This window comes from Berghia stephanieae, chromosome 3 (genome assembly GCF_034508935.2).
Source record: "Berghia stephanieae isolate SIO BIC M18660-M18661 chromosome 3, UCSD_Bste_1.3, whole genome shotgun sequence".
Taxonomy (NCBI): domain Eukaryota; kingdom Metazoa; phylum Mollusca; class Gastropoda; order Nudibranchia; family Aeolidiidae; genus Berghia; species Berghia stephanieae.
In genome coordinates, this window is record NC_088362.1 from 62715672 (window position 1) to 62731185 (window position 15514).

Sequence of the window (15514 nt, forward strand, 5' to 3'; positions counted from 1 at the left end):
ACAGATGATTTACAAGGGGGAAAAAAATGCCATCTCCCAAAACTACATATTTGACTGTTTCCCTCTCAGCCAGGACAAAATCAGGTAATCTCATTCCAAGACAAGACAGAAAGCAAGTTGGAAAATAGATATAGGGGGATAGAAGACACGGTACGTAGCTCCCTGCCCACTATGGGAGGTCAGGAACCCCACCCAGCGAGTCAGTCATACACATTACCACGACACAATTGCAAGGCATACAAGCAGACACAAATGGAACTAAAAACAGTTCTTAAATAACAACAATGTTTATTCATTTAAAACACATGAGACATAACAATTGGTACATGGTAAAAATATTCAACTTTCAAACAATAATAAATACTGATGCATTTAACAAAATCTAAAACGAATAATCTATAATCCACACAAAAAACATTCTACAGATCTAGAGTCTAAACTCGATACAAACCACTGAGGGCTGGAGAAACACAAAAGGTGGAGGAAAACTAGAATTCCATAATTTTCATTACACATCAATATCAATATTTATATGTATTAAAAATTTTGTTTTCAGATCTTTTTTTAAATAAGTGGAAATTTAGATTAGAAAAAAAAAAAAATCAATACCCCATGACCTTTCACCTTTAGCAATAGCCCACTTACACTCATCTGGTATTCCAACATTTAAAAATAATTTCACCCCTTTTAAGCGACAGAAATAAAGCGAAAAAAAATAAAAAACCCAAAAAGATATAGGAAAATCATCGAAGTTATCAGCTGCATTTAAAAAAGAAAATATTTTTATCATACCATTCATTGTACATATATATAGATATACACAATCATATAAAAATATAAGGCATCGTGATTAATATAATTTCATAACTTTAAAAATAATGATCATTTCAAAGAATTGGTATTGGTGTAAAGCAACGCTCGTCGTTATTACAATTATTCACTCACTGTATTACGACCCAAGACAACATTTGAAAGACAATATTAATAATAATTATGACTGAATGCGAAGAGATTGAAGTGTTATTTAAGAGTCCTGGGACTGATAAAGGAAATGTATGACCCACCACCTACACACAACATCCATGTCGGGGGGGGATTTTATGTAGCAAATTGATTTTACTGTAAAAGAAAAAAAAGAGTGAAAAAATGTATGCAAGAGTCTAAGCAGAAAGAAAAATAAAATTAAAAAAAAACATCACATAAAATCAGGAGGGCTGATTCTTATGGGCTGTTTTTTTGTTTTTTTAAAAACATTTTTCTCCCTGCTTTGTCTGGCAGATTTTCACTACCAGCTATTCAATTTGTCACTTTGTAAGTAAAAATATTAAATATGTGTATGTTTATATAACCAACACAGACTTAAATCACTCTTATTGGTTTGTAGCTAAATCAATAAAATTTCTTATGTGTGGCGCTCTGAGAAAACCGGGTCAAAGTCGCTGAGAATGTAACGCAGATACAAGCAAAAACAGCTCGATGGATTTTATTTGGCTATTTTGGGTTTATGGTAGAAATCGAAAGACCATTATATTAACTTTCGATTCACCAAGTATAAAGCCATAAAGTGGCTTCTAAATACTTTTAAAATCGTTTTTAATAAACCTACTTCTTTGTCTAAGGATGACGGTAACAACCAAAACCCTAGTTCAAAATATGAGTTTAAACTTCCAAGTTTCGGGCTTCATTTTCATTATCCTTTCGATCACAAACCTCATCTGTTTGGTATCATTCGAAAGGTTGTGAACTCAGCTGTTGAATGGGTTATAGTGCGCATGAATTTACTACGAATTCCATTCCCACGATGTTTTGCGCATGAGGAGACTCTCGTTACACGAGAAGCGAAAGTAGTTCTCTTTTCCTATCACCTCATACGCACAAAAATAACAAATAATGTGTTTTATTTACTACGTAGCATCACATTGAACATTTACCAATATATTTGATATCTTTTTTCACGTTCTTGTGTATTTTAAATTTAAAACTGTCGTAGCTTTGTGATCCGAGCGGCAACTTTCGCTTCGAAACTTGTAAAAAAATGACGACTTCCAGTCAACAACTTGCGCGACTTCTAAATCTAAACAATGATGATTCCGTTGTTTTGTCCGATTTTATATCGGATTATATGAATGAAAGATGTGCATCTGATACTGAAGATGACAACTCTGACGGAGAATCATCAGGAGGTGAGTGTGATTCTTTCTTTTGACAGTTGACAATACGTTTTAGTGTTTACATTTTGCAGTGTTTGAGTCTGAGTTCAAGTGTTTGTTTACATTGGACTGTGACCCTTGGCCTTGTCTTTTGGTTCTTACATGATAAACAAACATGTTTTGCCCTTCCTACTTTGTTGACATGTAAGCTTACTTGTTTCCTAGTTTGTTGTTGTCATGGCATGTCAGTATAATATTTTTATCATCGTCATTTTTTAGGAGTCAAGTTGAGCAAAGTTGTTGCTCTACTTTTTAACTTTACTTTAACTTCTACTATTCAATGTCAGTAGTGTTAGTGCTAAGCATGCATGTATGCAACCCTTGAGTGTCTTAACTGTTATTGAAGTTTCAATAATGATTTTCAATTTATACTAGAGACTATTCTTTTCTTTTAATTTCAGATGAGACAGACTGACATTTCACTGTTTACTCCTGTGATTCCTGAATTGGCAGAGCAGATTGTACCCATGAGTTTGGGGAGGGACAGGGCCAATATTGAAACAGCAACTTCTGCTTCAGGGCCTGCTGACTCACCACCTTGTAACTGTTCTTTCAATGACGGCAAGCCATGTTATTTACTTTTCTCTCAAAACGATATAATGGATTGCAGAATGCAGTGTGCTGCCCTTGATAGAAAAGAGCTTGACATGTTTATCCTCGGAAAGATTCAGTCTGGATTACACTCGGAATCTCTGACGCGAAGTACGAGGAAGTCACAACAACAAGAGCGAAAAAAAAGGTCAGACTGGATTATTTTCATTATGGGCACAAAATTTGTCGCAAGATGTTTTTGCACCTACATGTGATTGAAAAAGGCAAACTCGACGCTCTCATATCACATTTCCGTTCTCATGGAATTGAAGCTAGGGTTCACAAAAACCAGAAGCGTTTGCCGTCACATTCACTCAATTATGAGGATGCCAGACGTGTGGTTGACTTTATATTAAACTATGCGGAGATACATAGCATTCAGCTTCCAGGAAGGACCCCAAAGCATTGGATAACAGATGCCAGACTGCTGCCAACACACATCACCAAAAAAATTGTGTTTGACGAATATGTGAAAGCTGCCAATGACGACGAACGAACTGTGAAGCTGCCAACATTCCGCAAGCTGTGGCAACAACTCACACCATTCGTCCGGACCATGCCACCTGCGAGCGATTTGTGTTGGAACTGTCAAAGTTTAACAATGAAGTTATCTTTATCAGCAAACAAATCAGATGCCATCAAGATTACGCTCTCTGATCAATTGAAAGAACACCATACAATTGTTGGTCAAGAGCGAAGGTTCTACCAGCAATGCATCACTGACGTAAAAAATCAACTGCCACAGGGAATTGCCATTGGTCGACATGAAAATTGCTCCTTTGATGGCATTAATCACCTATCCTTTGACTTTGCACAACAGCTCCATTACCCCTATAATCCCCTTCAACCAGGTCCAGTTTTCTTTAAAACTCCACGAAAGTGCGGCTTATTTGGTATAAATTGTGAAGCTCTGTCAAAGCAAGTCAACTACATCATCGATGAAGCCCATTCGTGTGGGAAAGGAGCCAACACTAATTTCTTATCTCCATCACTATCTGGAAAATTTTGGTTTGGGAGAAAAACGACTAATTCTTCATGCTGACAACTGCTGTGGTCAAAATAAAAATTCATTCGTGGTGTGGTACCTGATGTGGAGATGCTTAACGGGGAGGCATGAGTCTATCAAGTTGTGTTTTCTGATTACAGGCCATACAAAATTCAGCCCGGATGCTGGCTTTGGGCTCATAAAAAGGAAATTTAAGCTGACCAAAATAGACTGTCTTGCTGGTATTGAACATGTCATCAACATTTCGTCAACAATGAATTTGTGTCAGTCAGTCGGCACTGAAAACGGAGAATCTGATGTCCCGGTCTACGACTGGTCTAGTTTCCTGGAGAAGTCCTTCAACAAGGTAAAAAATATAAAGAAATACCACCATTTGGAAGTGGACAACTCTGGTATTTTGAGCCTAAAGCTCCATTCTACTGCAGAAATCGAGACGCAGAATCTCCTGAAGCAACAGCCATCAGCAACCGGGTTCCCAACTATTGTTCCTCGAAATGGGCTTTCACTACAGCGACAATGGTACCTCTTCAAGGAAATTCGTCCATTTGTGCATGAGGATCAGCAAGACATTGTCTCACCAGAACCCACAGCAGCAGAACCACAAGCAAGCCCAAGAGCTGATGAGCAAGAGCCTCCGCCAGAGCAGCCAAAGTCAAAGCGCCCAGCATCATCATCACGGGGAAGAGGGGGGAAAAGAGGGCGATCTACTTGACCATGGTATGTTAAACTCTTCCTATCTTGTCTTTAATCATTATATTCATTTTATAATGTTTCTACTATGATCAAGCAAGCTTTGAATGGTTGATATAGCTTTAATAATGGGGTTTTAAGTGCCGTTGCTGTGAAAAAAACATTACTCTGACTTTAAATGCTAATTTCTCAATTTCCCATTTCTGCCCCCCTGTGGACATAAACACCCATATCTTAGGATCTAATCAAGATATCGAGGTAAAATAAAGAACATATTGCTCAGTAATGTGTTGGCCTTTGGCCTGTACCACCAACTCAATTTTGAAAAATTGTAGGTTTGACCCTGTTTTCCCAGAGCGCCACACATATATTATGCTTTCTTGTCACTGAAAATAGAAATGCATGACACAATGACTATTTTGAGGAAATAAGTGTTTAGCATACGTCAATCATAACAGGTTATTTAAAATAGGTTTAAGTGTCAGGGAAAGAAATGGAATTGAAAAGAAAAAATCGGACTGGAACCCCAATAAATTGATGATAAATACTGGGCTCCATTGGATCTCTACAGGATAAACCTGTTTTCTCACACTAAAAATATAATTATGAAATATATGTCATGTCTTTTAAGCAGTAAACCATTATATTACGGTGGGGAAATTCATAGTCAGGGCTGCTAACTTGAAATCTCAAAAATTCGTAGTTTCTAAGGAATAAAATGAAAAAGTCACAATAAATAGCTTTCTCAATCAATTATTTGCCCTCGGAATGATCAAAAATGCCCCTAAATCCAAAGTCCTAAAGACAGCAACCAAACTTTCCTTTTCAACAAGATATAATGAATCAAAAACGTCTATGCAGTTCTGTAGATGGAGCCAAAAAATCGTAATTCTACAAATTTTTTGTAGCACAGACAGGACTAATGTATTCAACATCGAGTATAGCACACCCATCTTTCGCAAATTAGAATATAAAGTTAATATCTATAAATGAGTAATTTTCTAGGTATTTTGGAATGGTGGAATGACTTTTAAGAATTACAATTGATCCAAGGTTAAAAGCTAGACATGCAACTCCATTAGGCAAGTGGGAAACTTGCTTGTGATGCAACTCCGCATTGGTTGTTCTTGTTACGGGCCATCTTAATGTAGCCTTCCTCTCCCCATTGAGTGCTCCAACTGACAGGAAAAGATAATAGAAAACAAAGAATCAGTATGGCTTTGAAAAAGGAGGAAAAAACAAAAACCAAATTTATAAATTAATTTTTAAAAAATGAATTAGCACAGATGTTGAAATTTAAAGCGTGCATAGATATTGACTCTCAAACTGTTAGAAAACAATTTATTTACTAACTTAGACACCAGGAGTGTGGCTGAAAGTTGATGTAAGAAAACAAAAAACACAAACAAACATGACCAAATAGCATTGATAGCGAATGATAACTTTAAGGTCTATTTTGTTGCTTTTTTGTGGCATTCTAAGGTCACTTCACAACTGATGAAAAGAAAATTGATAAAACAGTCGAAAGATTTAGAACTGGAACTCAATCACCTAAATCATTGGGACTTAATAATTGCGCTATGATAAATGCCCCAGCTTTAAATAATCACTGGCCTCATCAAACCAACAAAATAGTTCAGTAACTACTTTTTTAAACATTCAATACAAACCTGTTTTTGACAATCCAATAATCTTGTCCTTGTTGAGATCCGTATCCGACAACGAGCACGCCGTGATCCAATTGGGTAGAGCTACAATCAGGGTTGACATACACACCTATGTATGGATGGAATCAACAGAACGGAATGAGTTGAGACACCAATCTTAACCGAACATTGTGACATAATCATGTCCATGAAGAGCGGCTATGTGGTCTAGTGGTATGACACTCTCTTTCAGAACAGAAGGTCCTGAGTTCGCGCCTCGCTCGGCGCATAGTTGAGTCCTGGGAAAAGGCTCTTTACTCACATTCTCTCACCATACTCAGGTGTAAAAGCGTTGTCTCTGTCCGATAAAAAAATGTAATATTGCATAACAGGCGCCGTGTCTCGTTCTACACGTTACTTGTCGCTAAGGGTTAGGGACAATTTGTAAAGCGCTTTGAGCATGTTTAGTGGAAATTGCGCTATATAAAAGCTCAAAGCTCAAGTACTGTACATTGGCACAAAATTGATTGTCATCAGTGCTACCAACAGTAGCCCATGTAAATGTGTACAATGGAGAGCCAAAATGAGTACAATGGAGAGTCAAAATGAGTACAACGGAGAGCCAAAATTAGTACAACGGAGAGCCAAAATTAGTACAATGGAGAGCCAAAATTAGTACAATGGAGAACCAAAACGAGTACAATGGAGCCAAAATGAGTAAGATTTTGATAAAAAATGTGTACCAATTCTGTAAAAACGATAATTAGCGCTAAATCTGATAATGGGCAATTAGAACATACTTGCAAAAATATAATCAATATCTAAATTAATGAATAAGCTTACACTTTATAGATGATATATAACTACACCACAAAGACACCCGTCCTCTCGTGTTCAACGTATTATGTGTTGTTTGATGCGAGCGAGGGTTCACAGTAAACGTGTACCCTTGTGAATAATATGGGTATTAAAATTGTGGTGTAATGGTAGCACGTCTGACCGGTAATCAGAGCGTGTGAGGTTCGATCCCAAGCTGAGGTTGACTGATTTTTTTGGGATGTTTTTTTTTCTTGTATTTTTCTTTCTTGCTTTGTCTGGCACCTTTCATACACTACTTGTTCAGATCTATATCTTACACCGGTGCCTGCTCCTTAATTTCTTAATTTGATATTTGTAAACAAAAGTCATCAAGATCTCACCTCCTTTGTATGACTGGAAAAGAGAGCTGCTAGCATCGATGGCAATTGAGATGGGTCCAACATCACTGACAGCCTTCTTTAAGGATTGTTCATTCCCCCTGGGGAAGACATCTCTGCAACCTTGAATGGTAGCGACAACCTTCTTTGCATCGAATCGGCAAGTATCATCCTGTTGTCATAAGAGACGAGTTAAGGTTGGGGTAAAGTGAACAAAAACAAATAACTTTGTATTAAATATAAAGATGAGACAACGTAAGCGACCTATACCAAGAGCCACTGGATTATGATAAGAAAAATATTAAAATTAATTAACAATAGAAAAAAAAGAAAAAATTATTCTCGGATGACTTTTGATAAGAAAATGTTTACAGTTACATATGAACTTTCAAACTGAAATCAGAAAAGAAATCCCCCCCCCCCCCCCCCCCCCTAAAAAAAAAACCAAAAAGAATATGAAGACGTCATGTATGTAAAAACAAAAAGTAAAATCCTTTTACAGAAATTAAATACGCCTTTTCTTTTTTCTTTATTATGAGGAATATGCAAAAAAGCTAAAATTCATTGCAATGGCGTGTTTGTTAAAAGTTGATATTTTCATAGAAAAACCTATTGGCAATAGAAAATTTCAACAATATATGAAGCTAATGTTTAGTGATTTTCAAATTTGGACAAAAAAATTAATTAAAAATGCAGGATTAAAAAAGAAAGAAAGAGAAAAGTAAAAACTAGACAGTCGGATTTCAAATTTTAAGATATTCCTTTCTCTACTGTTGATAGCCATCTTTAATCATTTTCCCCAACTTCATTCTGCTTTGAAACAACCCAAATCTGCTCCACTTTAAAAACAACCCAAATCCTTCCCACTTTTGTAACAACCCAAATCCGTTTTTCTTTTAAAACAACCCAACTTCTTTCCGCTTTTTAAACAACCTAAATTCCTTCTGCTTTTGAACCAATCGACCAGCTGGTATCAAGCTTCTGAGCATAATGAACACATAAGTTACTGATGAAACCCAACCTACCTCAGCTTCATAAGGGTAGGCAGTCTCGGTTTCCAAGCCACCTGCTTCCATAATGTACTCAAAGGCATAGTCCATCAAACCGCCATTGCAGCCCTGGTCTCCGTAGTTACCAGAACAATCCACCAACTGTTGTTCTGAGAGCGGGATCAATTTCCCTGTTTTGTTGAACCACTGCCCTTCAACTGAGCCAGTCTGATTGGAAAAATCGATAACATGAAACAATGCTATAATAGCCTGTCTTTTTATTACTGGGTAAAGGGGAAGCAGGAGAAAGAGAGAGAGAGAGAGAGAGAGAGAGAGAGAGAGAGAGAGAGAGAGAGAGAGAGAGAGAGAGAGAGAGGGAGATAGATAAGAGAAAGAGAAGGAGAGGATAATCTGTAAAAAAAGAAAAAAAAAAGAAAAAGAAAAAACATCATCTGAAGGGCATAAAATACTAAAAACTTAAATCTTTAAGCAAACAGGAAATGAATAAAATACAGATCCCAAATGATTTTTACTTGAGGTCAGCCTCGTCTCAACACAATCCAAATCAATCTTAAACTTCTACAGAATAGAGATTATAATAAATTTGCTTCAATAATTGGAAAAGCTAGTTTAAAAGGACACCGGATAGCATAGAAAATTGAAGATAAAGCTTTAGTTACACAGATATGGAAATCAGAATAGCAATGTAAACTATGTCAACACTTACGGTGGAAAACGACCAGCAAGATCCACATTGACCCTGAAATAGAAAAATAAATATAGATATAAATAAACGAAAGTAAGTCATGCCAATTACATTACTCCAACTTTTCAGAGAGCTAAAATACAATACCCAAACGCACCAATACCATTATGACCAAAACAAGGTATGTTTGGATTATTACATAATACAGGGGTGAGAATGACTGATCACTAAAAAGGAGGAAATTTTTCAGCGCTTAGATCAAGAACCATCCATGCAAAAATAACCTATAAATTAAAATTTCATTAAAATTTATTGTGATGCAATCCAAAATGTGTCTCCCAGCAATTTCTGACATCACTCAGAGGAATTTCAAAAAATGAAAGTGTAATTATAACATGGTGATTGTAGTAATGGTAGTAGTGATAGGGATAATGATGTGGTGGTGGTTGTAGTGGTTGTGGTAAGGATGATGATGTGGTGATGGTTGTAGTTGTAGTCGCCACATACATCTCCCGTATTCACAGATTCACTAATCCCATTGTTTCAACTTAAAATTTGGCTGACGTAAATTTCAGAAACAGTTCTGAATAATTTCAATGCTTAAACAGGAATTTCTGCAAACAAAATATAATCTAATGAGATCTATAATCATCCCAATACCCCTTGTTTCAAATCAAGTAAAGTTCCAAAACCAATTTATGACGTATAAAATATTAAAATGAATGGTAGGGGTGGTGGTTATAATGATCTGATGGTGGCTGTTGTACTGGTGGCAGTAATGATAATGTATGTGGTTGTGGTGGTTGCAGAAGTGGTGGTGGTGATGTTGTGTTGGAGGAGGTTGTTTTAATGGTGATGGTGTTGTGATGATGTCGTAGTGGTGGTGGTAATGATGGTGATGACGATGTGGTGGAGGTGGTTGTAGTAATGGTGGTGCTTCATGAAATGATGGTGTGGCGATGGTGGTGGTTGTAGGTAGTAGTAGTGGCAGTGATGATAATGATGATGATGATGATGATAGTGGTGGTGATAAGGTGTGTACTTGGAAGGTGAAAAGAGAAATGATGGCTGATGTGAAAAGGATATGATCCACTTTATATAGATTTAGGTTTCTGACAGAAAGAAGGAAAGATAGTGTGTGTTTGTGTGTGTGTGTGTTTTGTTGTTTTTAAGGGTTTTACAGCGCTTGCAACACATTTAGGTTACATCAGCGCCAGTAAAAAGGAAGAAAATGGGATAGTAAAAAGTTCTAGAATTACAATTAAAGCACCCAAGAAAAAGTAAGACATAGGGGAACTGGGAACAAAAAGGGATCAGATGTAGATTCCAAGAGCATACCACCAATGTACTTAGTTTGAGATCACCTATGTCTCATCCGGACACAAGCGCAAAATCCAACAAAGAGGAATACACTCAAATGCTTACATTATACATTCAAAATAACAAATATAATAATACATAACAGAGAGATGATTTACACGGAAAAAAAATATAATCTCCCAAAACAATAACTGTGAATTTGACTGTTTCCCTCCAAGTTAGGACTGAGAGAGAGTTAGTGAGTGAGAGAGAGACAGAGAGAGAGGGAGGGAGGGAGGGAGGGAGAGAGAGAGAGAGAGAGAGAGAGAGAGAGAGAGAGAGAGAGAGAGAGAGAGAGAGAGAGAGAGAGAGAGAGGGAAAGAGAGAGGGAGGGAGGGAGGGAGAGAGGGAGGGAGGGAGGGAGGGAGAGGGAGAGAGAGAGAGAGAGAGAGAGAGAGAGAGAGAGAGAGAGAGAGAGAGAGAGAGAGAGAGAGACTGCTCAAAGTGAATATAGTGATAGGTACAGAGAGATTAAAGTGAAAAACTAACCGAGGTTAAGGTACTGAGTTAACTTTGTTATGTGTATATGTGCTTTATTTGTTAATCGTAAATATTAAGTTAACGTATGTTTCATGTTGGCAATTGCCAGGAAATTAAAATTTTATTTGAATCCTGTGTGTGTGTGTGTGTGTGTGTGTGTGTGTGTGTGTGTGTGTGTGTGTGTGTGTATCATTGTTAAGTACATGAATATGAAAAGTGAAAACTTATCAAGGCTAAAGAATTGGGTGCACTTTACTGATTTGTGTGTGTGTGCGTGCGTGTGTGTGTGTGTGTGTGTGTGTAAGTGCGTGTGTGTATCATTGTTAAGTACATGAAGATGAAAAGTGAAAACTTATCGAGGCTAAAGAACTGGATGCACTTTACTGATTTATGTGTGTGTGTGTGTGTCTGTGTGTGTGTGTGTGAGGGCGAGAGAGAGAGAGAGAGAGAGAGAGAGAGAGAGAGAGAGAGAGAGAGAGAGAGAGAGAGAGAGAGAGAGAGAGAGAGAGAGAGAGAGAGAGAGAGATTAAAATGGCAATAGTTACCTACAACAGAGAGAAAATCTAGACCCAATTGTTCCTCCCCTCCCCCTTCAACCATCAACTAACTAATCGAAGAACACCACTGTGTCAATTGTGACATCTGCTGAGACTGAGCACAGGTGTCAAAATATGAAATAAAACATAATGGTGATTTTGTGGTTTTGAGGACGTTTGACACGGCAAAATCAGCTGAAAATTTCTGAGAAATTCTCAAAATCCCGGATATTCACCGTTTATTTATCAAGAAAATTTTGAAAAAGGAGGAATTGTGATGGGGATGGGCGGAGATAAACTATCATTTAGGCGGAAATCCTCCTTTAGGCAGAAGATTCTCAGCCCTGATAATAATATAATCTAGATTTAGAGCTTTCTCTGTTCCTTGTTTCAATTTGTTAGTCAAAAAAGAATAATCCTGGGACATACAAGGTTTATATCCATACATAAAAGCAATCCCAATTTTTTCTTCTGTTTTAAATTAAGAATTTTTTTCCGATTCAGTGGCCTAATGGGTGGCATTGATCACTGAAAATTTTCAGAACGTATCCAAAAAGAAAACGTAACTAACATTACAAAACAGAGAGATGATCTACAAGAAAAAAATAAAAACACCTCCCAAAACTAATACAAACATTTGACTGCTTCTCTTTCAGCTAAGGACTCCGGTAAGGGCTGGGACAAAACCAAGCAACCCCATTTCAAGACAAAGACAGAAAGCAACTCGGAAAACAGACATATGGGGCAATCTCAAATTGATTGTTGACAAAAATACAAGTGTACGTACCTGATTTTTGACTGGAGTGACGTAACCTTTTTGTCTCCAGTCCACATGACGGGGAGCATCATAGTCTTCGGGACGGTAAGAACCGCAGTCACGGTTGGTGGGTCTCTTCTGGAGATTCACTTTGCCAAAACCGTTGATGGCTCTGAACTCTTCATTGGTCTGTGAATTAAAATTCAATAATTTAAAAAAACAAAAACCCAAAAAACAAAAACAAAATTGAATACAATTAAGAATGAAATAAATTAAAAATAATGCTTTGCAAATACTGTACTGTATTCATTAGTATAATAAAAAGTGGAGGAAAATGGACTTTTGGCAAAGCTCTCTAAAAAAAGTGAGAAAACAGATTTAAAAAAATAAAATAAAAAAACACTATCCCACTACTTAAGATTTCATACAAGCCTAAATGTTTCCTAGGAAAGAGAAATAAATATACACAGCTACCTATGTGGATATGTGGTCTAGTGGTATGACACTTGCTTTCGGACTAGAAGGTCTTGGATTCGAGCTTCGCTCAGTCCATGGAAAGGTCTCTTTATTCACATTCTCAGGTGTCAAATGAGTACCTGGCTGTTAACACTGCTCTCTCTGTCCTAAAAAATATCCCCTAACAGGCATCATGTAATGTCCCACATGTTAAGTGTTGCTGTTGGCCAAAGACCCCTTGTAAAGCACTTCAAGCAGGTTTAACCCTCTCCTTTACCAACTATAAGAAAATCGTCATGTTCGTTACGATACAACTAACATTTTTCTTAAATATCTTTTGTACATCATAAAATTTAAAGAAAATGAAAATAATGTGCGACAAGAACTTACTGCTATTGTGTCTGAGTGATAAAAAATATATTTTTGTGTTAGTTGGGTGTGAAATTTTGGGGATAATCCTGAAAATGGCTGGTAAGGAGAGAGTTAATGGATATTGGGCTATATAAAAGCTCAAGTTTTATGCACAAGCATTAACACCCACACACAAAAGCCTACCATATCAGTGAAATGGTTGATGTCCAACCAGAAGGAAGTTCTTTTGTTGTGGAATTTCCAATTATGAGCCTCAATCATATTGACATTCTCCATGAAAATCTCAAAACGTCTACCTTCCTCTTCCAGTGACTCGTACACTTTTTCTATGGAGAGATAAGAAAAAAAATTTTAAAAGAAAGAAAACGAATAAAACAGCCATGAGGTTAAAACTGCCTCTCAGTCTCAAACAAGTATATAATATTCCAACACTACATTTTACAGAATAAAACTAGTTCCTTTTAGACAGTAAAACTATATTTTATACAATAAAACTATTACATTTTACAGAATAAAACCACCACTTTCAACACACAAATTTACTTCCTCCAACAACTCTGTATCAATTTAAAATGAAGAAATAAAACCCATTATTTATACAAATTGTCACCTTGAAATGCTTGAGAATAATGTGTTAAAAAGAGCCCTTCCACACAACCACCCCTCTGCAACCACTTGAATTTTAAGTTTTTTAAATAAATTTCTGCAACTAAAATTAGGGCATATATCTTATTGGGTTGCAATTCTCATAAGCATATAAAACCCTTACAAAATACAGAATGAAAAAATAAAACTACTACATTTTACAGAATAAAACTACTTCCTTTTATACAGTAAAACTACATTTTACACAATAAAACTACCACCTTCAACACACAAATTTACTTCCTCCTACATATCTGTAAACAGATAAAGATACAACAGATACAAAATAAAGAACGAAATCTAGATACTTCATATAGAAGGGTGGTAGTATGGAAGGGGTCTCGTGTTGAATTTGATCACTTATTCAAATCATTAAAAAATCACATTCTAACCAATTTGCCTATAACTCTTAATATTGGCAGGTTAAATCTGAATCTAAATAAAAAATCCTATTTGGTCGATTTTGGTTCACAAATAATCTGAAGGCAACCGATAGTGTGATCATGGGTAACCATGTATATGATAAAATGGTCCCGATAGGTCCGTTTGATAGAGCTTGCTTCACAGACCAAAAGGCCTGAGATCAGTTCTGGGTGAAGTTAGGAATCCGGGTCTGTTAGATATGGTGAAAAGTACTTTGCAAAAGACAGGCATCCTATCTAAAGGCTAGCAAGCAATAGCTATGGTCCATTACACGCTAAAGAAACAGGGATAAAATCAGGATCCATAGACCAAATTACTCAGGACTATTTTTAAAAATATATGATATGATATGTTATATATATAATATATATATATATATATATATAATATATATATATTATAAATTATATATTATTATATATATATAATATAAACATTTGAAAGATAATTAAGATAGTTTGACTTCTACAACGTTGTTATCAAGCGTTGCTCTCATCAGGAAGTGATATGTGTGCCTATAACACATATATCACTTCCTGATGAGAGCAACGCTCGATAACAACGTTGTAGAAGTCAAACTATCTTAATTATCTTTCAAATGTTTATAAATAGCTCCTTTTATACTAAAGTTGAGCACTATTATTTCATGGTTTTTGTTTTATAATTTATATATATATATATATATATATATATATATATATATATATATATATATATATATATATATATATATAATGTATAAAAATTTAAAAAAACAAAAAATAAAAAAATATATGTATATATCCACTACTTACTATGAAGTTTCTTGAAAACCTCCCATGTCTCATTGTAGTGAGCATATGATAGTTTGTACGTGTTTTCATGTGTCTCAGCCAAATGATGTGTGGGCATGGCTGGTTTGATCTCAAACATTCTAACAAAGGCGGGATTGGCGCTAGCATAGGCCACACATATAAGTAGCAGGGCGATTGACTTCACAAACATTTTTGATGTGTTGAGCAAAAAATCTGAAAAATAAAATAAGGTATGACTAAAAATGATGATAAAAAAAGAAACTCCATAATGGATAGAATTTGGGAGGCGTTCCACAAGTTCGTAGCAGTGAAGCGTAAAAGTCCCACTGGAAAGAAAAAAAATACAAAAAACAGAACTCCCTTCCCCCGAGCCCCCACCCTTCATGTTACAGTGAATGACATAATTAGTCGGATGGTGAAAAGGTTTGAACTGAGATATTGCCAAGTTTAGTTAGAAGCTCAATTTTAAAAAATCAAAAATGAGCTCTTATCTATATGATAAATCAACCCTTTTTGTACATCTTCGGGAAATATCAAAGCTTAATTTCACTTCCAAATACTTTTTATGGGTAGTCATAAAGTTGAAAAAGTATGAAATTTGAGAAAAGTTGCTGGATACCTTTCCCCATACATCTGACCATAACTTCATGAAAAATCA

The 15514-nt window shown here is 36.1% G+C and overlaps 1 protein-coding gene across 3 annotated transcripts in view; it reads right to left on the reverse strand.

Annotated features, from left to right (window-relative positions):
- Positions 1–271: 271 nt before the first annotated feature.
- LOC144968161 (procathepsin L-like) overlaps positions 272–15514 on the reverse strand; it is a 20464-nt gene continuing 5221 nt past the window's right edge. For all 3 annotated transcript variants that reach the window (XM_078906194.1, XM_078906195.1, XM_078906196.1), the window contains exons 2-9: positions 14857–15069; positions 13178–13320; positions 12197–12355; positions 9056–9088; positions 8365–8556; positions 7343–7511; positions 6168–6273; positions 272–5675 (exon numbers count right to left, since the gene is read on the reverse strand). In XM_078906194.1, coding sequence (XP_078762320.1) covers positions 5576–5675; positions 6168–6273; positions 7343–7511; positions 8365–8556; positions 9056–9088; positions 12197–12355; positions 13178–13320; positions 14857–15046 — 1092 coding nt within the window. In that variant the 5' untranslated portion in view covers positions 15047–15069 and the 3' untranslated portion in view covers positions 272–5575. The remainder of the gene's footprint in view (positions 5676–6167; positions 6274–7342; positions 7512–8364; positions 8557–9055; positions 9089–12196; positions 12356–13177; positions 13321–14856; positions 15070–15514) is intronic.